At 35.0% G+C, this 18222-nt stretch overlaps 1 protein-coding gene across 5 annotated transcripts in view; it reads right to left on the bottom strand.

The window, feature by feature from the left end:
- Positions 1–18222, bottom strand: part of MYH10 (myosin heavy chain 10) — a 139584-nt gene that overhangs the window by 75754 nt on the left and 45608 nt on the right. For all 5 annotated transcript variants that reach the window (XM_023529935.1, XM_011358946.2, XM_011358945.2 and 2 more), the window contains exons 5-6: positions 17436–17538; positions 10773–10865 (exon numbers count right to left, since the gene is read on the bottom strand). In XM_023529935.1, the coding sequence (XP_023385703.1) occupies positions 10773–10865; positions 17436–17538 (196 nt within the window). The remainder of the gene's footprint in view (positions 1–10772; positions 10866–17435; positions 17539–18222) is intronic.

An 18222-nucleotide genomic window follows, 5' to 3' on the forward strand; every position in this document is an offset into this window, starting at 1 on the left:
ACAATGAGATACTACTGAATACCCCAAGAATGGCTAAATTTTTTAAGAAAGACCAGCAAGGATATATAATAACTAGAACTCTCATACAACCCTAGTAAGAATGCAAAATGGTACAGCCACTTTGGAAAACAACTTGTTAGTTTCTTATAAAATTAAACATAAGTTACCATATGCCCCAGCAATTTCACTCTTAAGTAGTTACCCAAGAGAAATGAAAGCATGTGTCCACACAAAAACTTGCACATGAACATTCATAGCCATTTTATTATTAATGGCCCTCAATGGAAACAACCCAAATGTCCATCAAGTGGTGAATGGATAAAGAAGTCATGGTATATTCACACAATGAAATACTCAGCAATAAAAAGGAACAAACCAACGATATACCCAACGACCTGGATGGATCTAAAAAGCATTATGCTATATGAAAGAAGCTAGACATAAAACACTACATACTATATGATTCCATTATGTTGACATTCTAAAGAAAACAAAACTGATCAGTGGTTATCAGGGTTAGGAATAGAAGGAGGGAATTTACTAAACAAAGGTAAAAGAAAACTTTCTGGAGTAATGGAAATATTCTCTCTCTGGACCGACCCCAGTGCTAGTTATACTACTATATACATTTGTCTAAACTCATCGAACTGTACACTTAAAAAGAGTGAATTTTATTGTATACAAAATATAAATCAATAAACCTAATATAAAAAAATCCCTTCACCATTTCCAAAATGTCCTTCTAACTCTGCCCCACCAAAATGTAAATATTCTATTTTACATTATCGAAAAGCCTTGCTCTGCACAGAAAATGCACGGCTGGTTTGACACACCTAAGGTATCATGCCATCACAACAGACATTCCATTAAGAGTCTGCTTCAGATGCCACTAAACTCTGAAGTGTTCAAAAGGGAGGTGGTAAATACGATTACTGTAGGAAGCAAAGGCATTTTGTGACAAATAGCCTCTTACCACCTCTCACACAGGCATGTATACAAAGTCACTCACTCTACATAACAAATTATCAAAACATTGGCTAAACCAAAGAAATCTCTAGACATGAGTCTAACATCTATAGCTGAGTGTATGTAGACAATGGAATAGAATATATGAAGATGGAACATCCCTGGGAAATTAGGATAGTGTCAGTCACCAATACCTGTCACGCCCTCTAGTCTAAAAGTTGATCTTATACCACCCAAACTTAATGAGATAACCATTTAAATTCCATCCAGACAATGCAAATCCATCTTTAAGAGGCTGCTTAATGACTAGTAGTGAGAATTTGGCATTTTTCTTCTACAGTCACAAAACCAAAAAGACGATTTGTTTGTTTGGCTAGTTTTGTTTTATGAGAGGGAGGGAAAGTTTTGTTTGCATTTTTTTCTTCCATGGGAGAATAATTTTCCCTCCTTGAGATAGGCTCTTATAATGTCATCTATGTATGACTTTTATACAAATAACCACTTTACACAAATAACACATTTATGGCATTGAGAGTACGGACCCAATGCCCCCCAAACGCAGGTAGAACTGTGAGGCTGTGCTCTCTCAACACTTGAATAACAACGTGGTACAGACACTTCCAAAGGACTAAAACGTGGTATGGGAACACGGAAGAGGGCTTCACAGAAAGACTGCCTTTAGAACCTAGTAGTCTTACAGTTTATCAAGTATATTAGTTTGCTTTTAGCTAAATGGCAATTTAAAGGGAGGTTCTGTGCTTGTTTATTTCTAAGTTCTCTTAAAACTACTACAAAGAGTAGTAGTCCTTGATACACTGCAATCTGATTTCAACCTCTAAGTTGTCAGGGAAAACTCCATTATTTTCAAGAGATACAACATTCTAGACTAATGGCTATTCAATGTGGCACCTTTATTCTCATCTGCCAACAGGTTCTTACTATTGTACTTGCATTGTCAGAATGCAATGCTTGAAGAACATCTAAAACCTTTGACAGCTCATAATTTTGTTAAACAGAGGAAGGACTTTTGCTCTATAATTGTAAAACATTTTCATTATTAGATTTACAAACACCAATTAGAATGGTCAATCCAATGAATTTCTTCATTTCTACATCATCTATTTCCTTCCAGTAACTTTCATACACACATCTGCCTTCAGCATTTGTCCTCTTACAAACCATACCAGATAAAATGTGGTAGGCAAACAACACACAAGATGAAGGAATACTGTTACAAGTCCATTTAGCAAAAGATGGTCCAGATACTTGTTGCAAAATACTGAGTAAGAAAGTCCTTCCTACTGAATAACTAACTGGATGCCAATGCCACGTTTCCTTCCTGTCCTTAGAAACAGATTCTTCTTGAGTTTGAGAAAATTCTAGGCTGTCATCATGTGAGACTTCACTTACAAAATCAATTTCACTGTCATCATTAGAGTCTGTAGTGCTAACTCTGTCTCTTGCATTCATCTTCAGACTCATCTAATATTTTCCTCTATTATTTTTCTTCTCTTTGCCATTATAGGTAGAAAATGAAAACTTCTGACTTTTCAACTATGTTCACTGAAAGCTAAAAGTAGACTACAAAGATGGTGTCTCTAGTCTTCTTACATACCTTCTTGAAGGATGGTGCAATACTTTGGGCAATACAATAAGCAAACTAAAGAGTGATGCAATCGTCACTATTGTAGCATCCTTCTAGGCAATTCCATTATTCTTATTATTTTAGTCTTTTTTTAAACATCTTTGGGAATAATTGATAGGCAATGATGAACCAATTCCTAGGATGATGAAAGAGCAAAATGTTTCAAGATATAAAAAAAATGATCACTAATACTCCATAATACATCTTCAGATTTATAAAATGGTCCAATGGACTCATTGGTAATTATAAGAGAGAATGAGTTTAATTCTACTTTAAAAATAAGTAAATTTTGTCTCTGTTCTTTGGAAGACCCTAAGAAAGAATAAAGTTCAAAAATTATTAGTACTTACGAATAGTTGGAATTGCTCAAAACAAAACAAAACAAAACAAAACAAAATAAAAAAACCCAACAACTCAAAAACTAAAATCTGGTCCCAACATTATATTGAGGGTTAAAATTCTTTATAAGTTTTAAACAGCTGTATTAGCTATATAATACCTCATTGAGTTAATAAAAAATTGCTATTTTAAGACAGTAGTCAAAAGACAATGTTATTACTTCAAAGCTGCGAAGCATACATTGCCAATGAACATAACTGTTCAACGAAATACTTTCTCAAACTTCTCATTTAAACATTGCAAAAAGGTTAATCAAAATCATATGGTATCACCTAATTCTTATTGAAAAAATATTTCACTTAAAAAAATTCATTACATAGAAATGCAAACTTTCAGACTTCAACGTCTGTTTAATTTCTTGATTAGGTATATATTGACATGCTGTTTAAGCTTTCAACTTCTTATACTACTTTCTATTCCTTTCCTTTACCACCCCAAATTAGAAGTTCAAAATTCATTAAACAAAATAAATTCTTTAATTGGGAAATAAAATAAAGTTATTATATTGATACATTTGAACTTTAATAACTTTAAAATACAAAACTGAACATTTCATATATAGTGAATTTATGTTTTTCCCTTACTTCATGGTAAATAGGAAAGGAAGTCAGATTCAAAAGAGAAATAGAAGAAATGAAAGTTTTGGCTCTCTGAACAGGTAACCTAAAACAAAATGTCTCAAAATAATTTAGACATATGTTCATTTACTTGAATAAACAAAGTCATCAATGTACATCTAATTTCCCCATCAGTTCCCTAGCCAAATCAATTCCCTAGCCCTTTTACAACTGGTGTCCATAGTTGTTCTAGCCATTACAGCTAGTATCAGAGAAATATCTTTTGGCCAAACGAAAATGGTCAGGCAAAGAGTAATGACATGAGGAAAGAGATGGGGCAGTAGAAGCCTGCAATGTGGGGAGGATATAATGTGGATCAGGGTGTCCCTCCAAGCCTTCCCCCACCCCAACTCCTGCTTCTTCTATACATACCCAAAAGAAACTAGTATCTCTGAAAACAACAGTCACTAATAAATCTTGGTTATAATTATAAGCCAGAGTTCTAGAATTGATTCTATTTTGAAAACACTTTAACAAAACAAAAACACAAAGTTGAAAATTATCAACTCTATGCTAAGCAACATTTACATTTAGCTATATTGAGAGCATTTTGACAACAACACGACAAAGTAAAATTTCAGAACCAAAAAGAAATACTTTGCAGAATATCCCCAAACAGTCTAGGATTTATATATTCCCCTTAATGTTGGATATCCTGACAAATTAGGTAAGAAGCAGGCCATGGGATATGAAATTACTTCAGTCAGGGGGGGACAGAAGGAGAAGGAATAAAATCTATATGTTAAAAAGCCTTTTCCTCACATATATAATAAATACTCTTTGAGAATTAAGATTTTTATTAAAATAAAAATCTAAAGTATAAAACAAGTAAAGAGTTTTACTTTCAAGTAGGTCCTCTAATCTTATAAACATTATGTGAAGAAACTTGTAGTGAAAATGCCAACTCTAAATTTGATTTCCACACAGGTCAGATTACAGTACTCAGAACATTCAACCGGAATTTCACCAATAAAAACAAAGAAAAAGAGAAAAATATGACAAGTACATTATGTATGAATTATAGAGTACGTATTTTGACGTCATACGTACATTGAGTACCAATCCAAGAACAACTGAGACAACATACTTCCTGCAAGAGTTCTGGACAGCAAAGACAATTTGAATCCTCTCTCTTAGGTAAAATAGAAATTAAGAATTTCATTTAGAAGGTGCAAGAGCACAACGTGGACATTTTAATACTGTCATGAAAATAGTAAGAAAATCAGCTTATTTAAACAATTTTATTCCTTCTTAATCGGCACCGATTTTTTTGAACTTTTTCTTGGTGCTTATAGATTATCTGTAATAATTAAACCTAGATTGTTAGACACTTACTACAGGGGCAACGCAGGTTTGTTTCATGCTCTGAAAATATTTTTCCCCTTCCTCATTTGGTATTTAAAGTTGTCATAAAATCTGTAATTTACTTTAAAACACGTCAACATAGTGTGCTATGTATGTGTGTTTACTCCAGTAAAAATCTCTACTTTAGAGGCAACTAGTTACCCTAAATGGGAAAACCCACTCTAGGAGTAATTAGCTAAGATTAACTCAAAGGCCAGATGGCTATTTTAAATGCTTCAGCTATCTTAATCTCCAAACTGCACCAGAAGCTCTGTTAATTAGTAAAATGAGCTTTCATGTTAACTAGGTAGCCTTGCTACTTAGTATAATGGATACTAGAAATTCCTGGAGTAAAGTGAGTGGCACTTAGAGACATAGACTGGTTGGAAATAGACAGACATCCCCTGACTCTGGTGTGAACAAGGTGTTAAGACTTTAGAAAGGCTGGCCGTAGTGTTGGGAAGGCTGCCTAGGGCTCGATTCTAAAATGACTGTGTACAGCCACTGATTCAGAAGATGCTGGTTGCCTGGTACAGACTGTCTCCGTCTCAGTAAATCTTTAGGGAAAGGTTAGGTGAGAATACTAAAGACTGACAGAGCAGGAACTGCATTCGATTTACTTACAAAACTGTTGTTAGAGTCTGCTTGCTAATAAATATATGTGAGGGTATAGAATTCTGGCTTGCTTTCATTGCAATCTGGTAGCTAAGCAATAGTGAGGATACCTAGAGCCTTTATCTAGTTGTAACAACTAGAGGCTAATTATCTAGCAAGAAGCACATAAACTTGGGAATTGCCAAACTGTTTGCTTAAATAAGGTTGCAAAAAAAAAAAATTTTGTGCAAATACAGAAAATGAGTCCTACTAAAACTTTCTGAGGGAAGATGTATCTGCTGATACAATCATTTTGAAATTGAAGTCCCTGTTTTTAAAGTTTCATTACAAGAGATTCATTTTACATAAAATCTCCTCCATCTGGAATGCATTTTACTTCTCTATAAACAGAACTGGAGTAACTGTGAACGATTATTTTCATAAGGGTAATGCTCTCCTAAAGAATCTCCTTTAATACAAACCATATGTTAGCATCTTTGAAAGAAAAGATATTCTTCAGGAAATTACTTGTCTATATCAGATCAAAGAAATGGAAACAAATGGATTCTAAAGCTTGTGGAGTTTACAGTTTCAAATATTTCCATTGCAAGCACGTGGCCTGTAAATACTGACTACATGAAATTCCACTGTACACCCAACTCGTTTTTTAATATCACATTACTCTCCCAGTATGGGGTACAACACCAATCCCAAGCCAAGGCCTGGCCTGTCCACGAAGCCACCGCCTCCCACATATCTTCTGCCCATGATTCTAAAACTGGGTCACACATATTCGCACAGGGTCTAGTACATGTACTACATTCCCTGAGCTCAACTGTACATTATGTCATGTTGTTGAAAATATATTAGAGATAAAACCTAAACGAAGGTGAGCTCTATGATGCTAGGAAGTTTGGTTTTGTCCACTGATATATTCCCAGGGTTTAGAACAGGTCTAGCACTTAGCGGGCAACCATCTTTTAACTAAATACATCCCATAAATACACTTATGTTACTACATGTAAGAGGCACAGTGCCAGGAACTAAGGATCCAGAGAACAACTCAGACAAGGTCTCTACTGTCGGAGATCTTACATTCTAACAGAAGAGACCATGAACAAGCAGAGAAATTTACTACAGATTGTGACAAGAGCTATAAGGGAAATCGATAGGACACTGTGATAGTAATAGAGGAAATTCATCAGATAGAGTTTTAGACTAAGTGAGTGTTTAAGAGGGAGAAGGAGAAATGTGGACAAATTTGAAATACATTCTGGAAATGTAACAAATAGGATTTATTCCATGAGAAAAAGGCTGAATCAAGGATGATTCCTAGATATTTTGTTTTTCTAGGTTTTTGTTGTTTTTATTTTATTTTATGCTTAAGTAACTGGATGATTTTGATGGTACCATATGTTGACATTAGACCTAAGAAACAAATTTTGGATGGAAAAGATAAAGTTCTATCTGGAATATGTTAAATTTAAGAAATCTATTAGACATCCAAATAGAACAACTAAGCAGCACAGTGCCTGGCAAAGAATATGTGCTTAATAAATGAATTGCATAACAAAAAACCTAAATTATATAAAATTTAATTTAAAAATGAATCTACACTGACTACTGGATAAACCCCTGAGATCAAAGTATTGGCAACATCCACAGACAACTGCTAAGGGATGTTTTAACTGAACATTAGTCAATGGAACAAATTACTTAACTATTTTTTATGTAACGACTAAAATCAACCACTTTTTACAGTATTGTGTCGTTAATGCCTTATGATAATAGCTAGCTACTAAACTATTTCTTTAAAAAAAGATTATACATATCAATATAAAGTTGACTTTCTAAAAATCAAAGCCCAAAGTCAACAATTTAAACATACATTTGTTTCTTGGTTGAATGCATAGCTATGTCTAAGAACACTGTCTTAATCAAAAATATTTTTTCTAAAATGATGAGCTTTTAACATATTAGACTGAGCATACTTAAAGATTATACAGTACAAGCACTTTGGAAGGTGGAACATCCCATAAATACACTTATGTTACTACATGTAAGAGGCACAGTGCCAGGAACTAAGGATCCAGAGAACAACTCAGCTGAAACATGGTTTGTTCAGAATTTAGATCAGATAGGTGATTCTTGCTAGAATCAATCTTACTAGAAAACAATCTAAGACATTCTTCCTACCAGTAGAGTGTACAAATTCCTACCAGAATTATTTATATCAATCTTTGGAATAGCATGTGTAAATAATAAGCATTAGGAGACTCATGTATAGTAAGTACTTTGCAAATAAATTTCAAAAAGTAATTAATTTAGACTACAATTTAAAGGAACAAGCTAGAGCGGGGTTTCTCAACCTCAACATAACTGATATTTTGGGCTAGATAATTCGTTGCTGTGGGGCCTGTCCTGTAGGATGTTTAGCAGCATCCCTGGCCTCTACCCACCAGATGTCAGATGCACACCACTACGTGACTGCCCTAGCTGAACAAACAAAACGTCTCCAGACACTACCTAATATTCTCCACGGGGCCTCCTATTGAGAACCACTGATCTAGAACAATGCAATTACAGCTTATAACCTATATATGTCAATATGGAAATCTGTCTAATAATTTGTGGTAGCCAATTTCCAAGATGAATTCAGTGATCTCCACCTTCTGTTCTTCACGTCATTATGGAGTCCCCTCTCATACTTTATCAGGGTTGATCTGTTTGACCAGCAGAATATATTAAAGGGATGGTATATTCCAAGTTGGGGTCATAAAAAATACTGTGTGGCTTCTGTATTGCTCTTTCTCGGATTATCTGCTCTGTGGGATGCCAGGTACCATATCAGGAGCAAGCACCTCTATGAAGATGCCTTCAACCCGAGGAACTGAGGCCTCTTGCCAAAAGCTACCTGAGTGAGCTTCATAAAGCCTCCACAGGACTGCAGCTCTAGCCAACGACATCTCATGACAACCTTAGGAGAGAGCCTGAGCCAAAACCACCCACTACACAGAAACTCTGAAATAATAAATGTTTTAAGTCACTAAGTTTTAGGGTAATTTGTTACATAGCAATAGATAGCTAATTCAGAATTGTAATTCTGTCTGACTCAAACACAAAAATCCTTGCAAGTATATTAACCTTTATCACTTAGTAATAGAATCGTTACGTTCTTTATCAAAGGACACAAATGACTGGTTAGCAGCAATTTATCTTTTCTATGTAAAAATGAGAAAAATGGGCCCAAAACTGTTTCTCTTCAATTTAAAGTATGGTTTAGGGGGAGAAAATCAGAACAGACTGGTAACTTGATTTATGTGGTAAAATGAAACATTTTCCACTAAGAAGTTGTTGAAAATCTTCACAGAGATTCACATACCTAAGCTGGTAGCTCAGTGTCTCCTATCCCATGACACAGCCACTAAACATAGGGCTTTCAGTAGGAAGAAGTTAAGATTCAATTGCGGCTCAGGCTCAATACTGATGATCCATGGAATGACAGAAACTCTATAAACGAAGCTCAGCTTCCCCAGATCTTCTGTAAATCCAAAAGTCACAGCCATGCTTCCTACTGTCATAGGCATATTTGTTACCCCACTTTGTACATAAAATGCTAAATTAATTACTAAATAAATGTGGAGTAAGTGAATCTTCAAATTTTACTTATTAAGAATAAACGATATTCCAACCACATAAATCTCTTATATAACTTGGAAGGCTTCTTATACTTCTTATACTTCTTATCTCTGAGGATGCCATGTTCTGAATTGAGTCCGGCCCCCAAAATTCATGTGTAAAATCCTAAACCCTAGTCCCTCAGAACATGACCATATTTGGAGATCAAGTCTTTACAGAGGTTATTAAGTTAAAAAGAAGTCACCAGGGAGGGTCCTAATTCAAAATGACTGGTGTCTTTATAAGAGAAGAAGAGGTCACAGACACACACAGAAGGATGACCATGTGAAGACACAGGGAGAAGATGGTCACCTACAAGCCAAGGAAAGAGGTCTCAGAAGAAACCGGCCTTGTCAATACCTTAATCTCAGACGTCTAGCCTCCAATTGTGTGAAAATTAATTTCTGTGGTTTAAGTGCCCCGCAGTCTGTGGTACTCTGCTATGGCAGCCCTAGCAAACTCATAAGAGGGTTGGTTACCTGGCTATCTTTGTGTTTACCGTGTCCTCTGTGATTCTCAATCTAGTCACTTCCACTGATCACAGAAATCATGTCATCAGAAAATTAGCACGCAGACCATGATTTTACATTCCTTGAATAAAAAAGTATGTCACAATGATACTAGATTCCCCCAAATTATCCATTGAATTGAAGCCTCTCTTATTCTGGCCTTCTTGACTTTTACCAATATTTCTAATGTCAGAAGATGGAGGAAAAAAAAACAGAATTCACTTGAACAATTTAAGCAGAAATAACTCAAATCGAAGACCCTCTCCAAACTGACCATGGAAAGGGTTATCGAATCTTGATGACTATAATCCAGGGCAAAAGACTTACTGAAAGAATGACCATTGTATTGAATATGGGCTCAGAGATGATTTGCCATTTAAGCTGTTGATTCTGAGCAGGTTTGAATGGGGAGGGTGGTGTCTTCATACTAATACTGATTTGGCCGTCACTTAGGATAATCTCAGGCAAACTGTTAATGTTGGTCAAACTGAGGGAGAAATGAATTAAGAGAGCTGAACAACTGAAGAATTTTTAAACAGAAAATTATTCTGTGACAAATTATTCTGAGGTCCATATCCCATAAAAACAGCAAGGTATGAAAAGGACAATGAACTACATTGAATACCAACTTTATTTGTTGAGCATTTATTATACCCAGTGCTGTGTTAAGCACTAAACATGCATCGAATTTTAGATATCATCCCCCACCAAAGATGAACAAATAAGTTCAGAGAGGTTGTATAATTATCTATCCATACAATAATATAATTATGTGTTCACGTAGAATAAGTATATGATTATAATTATTTTCACATTTTCCATTTTATTGCTTTTTAAAATGTGGCTACTAGGAAATTTTAGGTTACAGGTGACTTGTGTTATATTTCTATTGGACAGTACTGTTCTATACTACATCGATTAGCCTCTTCTGAAAATCTAGAAAGTACTGCATTTAATTAATCATAGTAGACATTTAACTAAAAATCTGAGGAATTAAGTTTCTGATACTTTTCAACTTACAAAACGAGATGAGTTATCATTTTTCACAGTCTTCGCATTTCCAAATGATTCCAGAATTGGATTTGCTTGCAAAAGCTGCCGTTCAAGTTCCCCCTAAAAGACATTACACACACACACACACACACACACACACACACACATACACACACACAAATAAAAGCAGATGTATATTAATCCAATGTCTTTACTTCAGTTCTCAGGGAAAAAAACAAAACAGTACAAAAAAACTGCCTCTTTTCCTCAGTTCTTTCATTTAGTTTGCCATCCAGCAACCTTTGCTGGCTTCTTATTCTTGGTCCTATGAGGCTCTCCTGAAGGAAAAAAATTAGCATCCATAAAGTGATTGCAAGAAGAAAATGTCACATTGATCAGAGAAGATAAATTTAAGGACAAGGCACATAAATTAGACAGAGAATTCTGAAAATAAAACAAAGAAACTGGTTTGCATAAAATGAAATTTAGCGTGATAATTTAAGAACATATTAATACTTATATGTTTTAATTAGTGGTATAAAGATTGCCATTTTCCCAAAGGTTTCACATACTATCTTAATGATGTAGATAAAGCAATGTCCTCATCTTCATGACAAAGATGGAGATGCTACTGACTTCTTGCTCTAATTTAAAAGGCTAAGTATGAGTACTTGATATAAGGTATGCTTTCCCCAGTGTCTTATATGTGCAAATTAGGCTATAAAACAGATTTTACAAAAAGTTCTAAGTATATTAATATGTGCTTTAATCAGGAAACACAATAGAAAGCTATATGGGAAAGCATGATGTCATTTCTGGCCATGAAAAGCACTAGAAAATAATGCTGTATTCCTTGACCGTAATTTTAGAATTATATTGCACGATGTAAACAAATCTGCTTTTTCCAAACATAAATCTTACCCCTATACTTTGAAACACCCACAGTATTTTAGACCTAAAGAAAGAAAGGAATAAAAACCACTAGTAAATATGATTCTCTAAGCAAAAAAGGAATATAAGGAGCCACACATAAGATTTGTTAATTAATGGCCAATTGCTATGTGATTCATTATACTATAATCAAATTCAAAACAGGAACAAATATATGCTATATATATATATAATCTTGGCATCCAACCCTAGTTTGGACTCCTTTACTCAGCTGGAAGGGTAAGGAAGTGTTCCTGAGGCACATGACATAGTGAGGAGACATGCCCCTTAAATGTCTGCTCTGTAGAACTTATATCTGGGTTGTCCAGACTTTCGCAGGTCTTAATTACAGTCTATGATTGTGTTCCACTGAGACCAGCCAGGAACATGTCCTTTTGAGAACCCCAAGCTACGGGGATTTCACATTACAAAGTACCGATTCACTTTCTTGGCATTAGATGATATGCTCCCTGTACTGTGAAACTTGCTAGATTACTGACTTCAAAACACCAGATTATTTCTGATATAAATCTTTCTAAATATTATATGCTACCAAAATTTCTTAAACATGGTTTTCTGAACCAATTTTAATGACTGAGAGTCATAATGAAGAATGTTAGTTATTCTGTTATATAACAGAGTACTTTTCCCCTTGAGGTCAGGGGTCACTTCATCAGTATGCCTATGGCTAACATCTTGCAAAGTCCTTGGTATACTGGCTCTGCAACAATTATTTGGGCTCTAGAATCCTTTCTATGTCACTCAGAATGTATAACCAGAATGTAGAAAGCGTCAGAAACAATGACTTTTGATAAGTGGACCATCATCTTTACAACACTAAACATTTGTTAAGTCCATGAATTAGAATACAGATTCCTTAAAATTACATATACTATCCTGCCAAACCATAATGAAAATACTTTAAGTAATAACCCACCGTTAAACTGTTTTTCTAACTCGGAAGTAAAACAAGTACTGATGTCCTATTTTAACATTCCTTAGACATGGCTACAAGGATTCTCTGGGTCAAGTCTATTCTTTTCCTTTAGTGTGTGTGTGTGTGTGTGTGTGTGTGTGTGAGAGAGAGAGAGAGAGAGAGAGAGAGAGAGAAAATCTACTGAGTTTATTCTTTCTTCTTTTGGCTTATAGTAATTAGCTATATCCCCTGCACCTAGCTCAGTCAGTAAGTAACGGGTCAAAATGGTATACCATTAATGTTACTGAATGAATGCATAATCAGAGGTCCTAAAACATTCTATTAGTATTTAAGGAAGGGATGGTGGTGAGCTAAAAGGTGACAATAAGATTTGGGTTAAGGGTCTTCATAATGACCATTTACTGTAGACTAGGGCACTTCCATGTCTCTGCTGTTGGAGCCACTACATTAAGTGTTGTGGGATTACTGTCTAATGGATTTGTGACATCAACAAGACCAAGCAAAGTTCTCAAAAACTCGTAAATCAATCACAAAAAGCTTGATACAAGATTAATATCATAAAACATACAAAAATGGTCTTAAATTAAGAAATCATTACTAAATTTGATCATTTCTGTGTTAAGAAATTTCATGTTTAGATAAACAGTGCTAAGATCTCTAAACCAAATTATGAAGCCATTTATAAACCATTAGGGGGCAGTGACTAGGTGTTAACCTTTCTGCTAGAATTGGATGGGCAATGTTCCTTATTTCTATTCTATATGATAACGAGAAATGTCATTTGGGAATGTAGGAAAAAATCAGTATCAGCTATTGAAATCACTTTTAAAGTTCTAAGCATTTATACTTATATGATGCTTTAAAGGCTTAACGATCATAATGAAAACTCTTTATTATATAGTGTATGATATATATTTGCTATATGATAGATATAGGATGAGTTTGAAATTGGTAAAAAATATATACCTCTTTCAAAACTCCAGTTCAGCCAACAAGGGAACTTAGGCTGATATCATTCTCTATCTTACAGGCCTGACAGGGAAAAGCTGCAGGTGTCCCACTGACCACAAGAGGAGGGAGGAAAGCAGGTGGCAGCAACGAGTCGAGGTGTTAAGAAACAGACTCTAATATCAACTGGCAGGCTCTAATTTCTGTACTTGTTACTTGCTATGTATCACCTTTTCGTCTTAGTTCAAGGCAGTTTAGACCAGCAGATACTAAATCATCCTGAAGCTGTTATCTAGATTTGGATGACTCAATAGTCATTGGGGCAGGTGGGTTGGCTTAAAGGAATCTTTCTTAGGGGATGATCCAAGTTTTAGAAATTAGTTTTTTTTCAAATATTCTCTGAAACTGCCACACCAAAGCCTGAACACAGTACTGACTTTGAAGGTCTGAACAGCAACCTGTGATGAGGGAAGAGGGCACGGAAACCATACTTTCAGTTGGCTGGGGAATAAAGTCAAGTAAGACTTAATTTTATTATAAAAAGTACATCAAAAGTTTATAGGTAAACATTTATTTAAATATTGTGACCTTAATTCTGAAAATTTATTTCTCTTATATTTGTTCACATTTCCATAAGGAAGATTAAGTTTCAAAGGCAAATATAAAAAAGAGCGATTACTTCACACTGCTAGGATGGCTATAATAAAAAGACAGTGACAAACATTGGAGAGAATATAGAGACACTGGCACCCTCATGAATTGCTGGTGGGAATGTAAAATGGCTTTGAAAAACTGTTTGGCAGTTCCTTAAAAGGTTAAAAAGAAAGTTACCAAGACCCAACAATTGTACTCCTAGGAGTATACTTGGGAGAACTGAAAACATATATCTGCACAAAAACTTGTATGCAAATGTTCACTGCAGCATTATTCATAACAGCCCAATGGAAACAATCCAAATGTTCATCAACTGATGAAGAGATAAACAAAACGTGACATATTTAATATAACGGATTATTATTCAGCCACAAAAAGGGATAGAATATTTACACATGCTATGACAGGGATGAACTTTGAAAACATTATGCTAAGTGGAAGAACAGTTGCAGAGAACCACATATTCTGATTCTATTCTTGCAAAATATCCAGAATAGGCAATTTCATTGAGACAGAAAGTAAATTAGTGATCTTCAGAGGCTGGGAGAAAATGGAAGGTAACTTCTAACGAGGTACAGGGTTTCTTTTTGGAGTGATGAAAATGTTCTAAAATTAATTGTAGTGATAATTACATATTCTTAAAAAAAACTGAACTGTATACTTTAAATGAGTAAATTTTATGGTACATGAATTAAGCCTCAATAAAGCTGATTTTTACGAGAAGAATGAGCAAAGAGACAAATAATTAAAAGACTCAAAATCAGGAGCCTAGAAATGCCTTCCTTTCTGTTTTTACAATTCATACTACTGTTTAGTGATAAAATTCTAAAAATTTACAAACCAGTGCTATCGAGCCAAAAGAAATAGCGACCTTGCAAAGTATAGACTTACAACATTATAATTATTACTTTAAGCAGTCATCCTCAAAATTAAGTAAGGAAGTCAAGAATAGCGGAACCCCAGGAGGAAGAAGGGACTGTGGACAGAGAAGTAATTTCCTGAGAAGACCCTCTCCAGAGTGTAATCATTCCCCATAACTTATGAGCATCTCATATTCCTTAAGTGTGCTAGAGAAGGAAAATTAATTAAGAACCAGTATTCTTTTCATGTTTCTAAAAACATAAGCATAGCTACTCTTTGACTAGATTATTATTAAAATAAACTTGGGAAAAGCAGCACTGACAATTCTGTGCATAGGAGATACATGCAGTAAGACATGCAAATCAACAATGACAGTGAAGCGCGGCCCAGAGAAGTTGTTGCCTTCTTTGAGAACTTGCTACCCAGGAATTGATTTGATCCAAAATAAAATCTATGGGTAAACATGCTACTCACGTACAACAGAGATCCGCTTGGTAGTTTAAAATGACATCGAAACAAAATGTTAATGATAATGATTTAGGTATTCCACAGAGGACTGGGAAACCTAAATTTGTACTTTATTTATTTAACTAGTGACCTAAGTACATATTAAAAGGTCATTTAACATGTACTGGCAAAGCTCAAGGAAAAGCTAGTTTCCAGTCTAGAGATTCCTTCTCTAACTGGCAGCAAAGCCTTTTAAATAACCTATAGGATAATGACTATTTCATTAACCCTCCCAATTCGTACGAATGGTCTGGTCTGCAGCTAATGGAACAAGAGAACACCATAGGCCTTCACAGGTATAGTACAGCTTTGGGGTCTGAGAATTTCTTAGAATTTTAAGAAAGGTATCTGAAAATCTTAGTATCTGGACTATTTATTTCTATTCTATTCTAGATTAGACACTTAAGATAGTTTCTTTATATTAATAGATCAATTCCATAACTCAACATCCTTTCTTGCTTTTTATTAGCTTTGTATAATTGTGTTTGTGGAAGACAGAAAAACCAAAACTGTTCCAACGCTAGGGAAAGGATCAAGTCCAAGTACAGATGCCCCATTTTATCTGAGGTATCTGGCTCAGCTCTGCCCTCCCTCTCTTCCCAGGTAGTAGCAAATGCTCACTGCTATTTTCTGTGGAGCTAAAAGGTGGGCAGCTGATAATCAGGAAGAATAAGTCTTCTGCTATTTGCTGTGGCCAAAAAAAATTCTAATTTTATATATTAAATACAATAAGGCCTTTAGGTTAAAACACACATAGGCCATACAATTTTAATAGATTAGATATTTGTTAACCCAAAAGGTAGCATCTTTAAAGTTGTAGGCCTAAATTCAAAATTTAATGTATAGCATAAAGCTAGGCTTCCATGTGTTTAAGAAGTATTAAAAAAAATTCCACCTAGCATCTGACATACGAACCCTTGAGTTTATAGGCTTCATAAACATGCGATTCAATGTCATGATAAAAGGGTAAATAATTATTAAAATTCATCTAGAAAACAAATTTAAAGCAAAAACGGCATGCTGCTTCTCATGAAAAGAATAAGCCTCTAAGCAACAAATTTTCAAAATTAAAAATTTTTTCATAATAGATTTCACTCAGAACTAATAGTATTTGTTTCTAATAGAGACTCAATCTAAAGACAGAAATTAGTGCAAACACTCAAAACTAAGAAGCATAAAGAAGAGCACTTGCCTGGTGTTTCACTGGTTTAGGTGATTCCTGCTGTTTGTTACAAACAGATAAATGCAAATGTTAGCAAGTTTGGGTCTTTTTCTAGCAGTAAGCCACATCCAAAGCACTCAGTCAATGTGTAGTTTAGAACTGTGAAAGCCAGTGTGGTTAGCATTCTCTTAGGCCGCATTAACTACCACTTCTGTATATTTACAAATCAAGGATAACTGAAATTTATATTCTTACCCCTTTTCTATCACCAATTCTTCCCAAATTTCTACCCTCCCCTCAAGATGCTGTGGGTAGTAGCAACAGGCTGCTTCTGCAAAGTTCAGAAAGAACTGCTAAAAATATTTGAGGATCTTCTTTCCGTGGAAAATAAGAAGTCTCCACAGGCACTGTTCATCAATTTTTAACAACTCTCACGAAATCTTTGCAAAAAATTAGACTTCAAGCCACAACCATAATTCCAGTTTGCCCTGTTGGAATAAGCAGCAGATAGCAATTTCCTGATCAACTTGCTCCCTTTTAAGCGGAAAAAGACTTGCTGGGTGGGGAGTGGTTGGAGACCAGGGAGCTGTCAATTATAGCAGCACACTGAGTAGATTTGCTTCCTTATTGTTTCTGAAATCATAAAAAAAATAAATCTAAGATTTAAAACAACAGCAGAACAAAAACTTACAGGAATATTATGGTCCTTTCGTCCTTTATGTGAAGAAGCAACGTGAGCAAGGTACTGAATGACTTTCTTAGTATTTTCTGTCTTCCCAGCACCTGATTCACCCCTGGAAGAAATATTAACATAGGCCGCCTTAAAGAAAGCATAGCACACACATTCTAAAATTATAGTTGGTAAAATTAAACTGAGTCTGAATGAGAATTAGTATAAAATAAAAAAGAGGATTATTATTATTTAAATGGCATAAAATTAACCCAAAAATTTTTGGATAGATGCCAGAAAGACACAGGAAAATGTTCACAACACTTTTCTCTTCGTGGAGTTTGGGGTTCTGCCAGAGAAGTGAAATTTATTAGAACATTAGTAAAGAAATTCTTCAGCACCAGAAACATATCTAGCCCTGGAAACGGAATTCCTAAAACAATTAATGAAGAAGATTTAATCTGAAGAAACTGAGTGAACTCTGGGTTACTGATATTCATCTTTTAAGCCAGTTAGAGCTTTTTTAGTTCATCCCTTAAACCAGGCTAACAATGGTTCTCTCCGCCGTACCCGGACACAGTACCTTGTATACATCTTGTTAAATATCTCCACAGTGATTGCTGTGGAGCATTGCTGTGGGATCCCTCAGGCAAGGACGACCATGGCTCTGTGCATTTGTTTACTTATGTGTATGTGTTTGTTTATCTGTGTTTGTTTCTTTTTAATCCACATAACCTTGTGCAGTGTTGATGCAGCCAGTACGCCATTTGTAGAGAAAATGAATGAGTACTATGAATATTGTTATGAA

This window comes from Pteropus vampyrus, unplaced genomic scaffold, assembly GCF_000151845.1.
Source record: "Pteropus vampyrus isolate Shadow unplaced genomic scaffold, Pvam_2.0 Scaffold44, whole genome shotgun sequence".
Classification (NCBI taxonomy): Eukaryota; Metazoa; Chordata; class Mammalia; order Chiroptera; family Pteropodidae; genus Pteropus; species Pteropus vampyrus.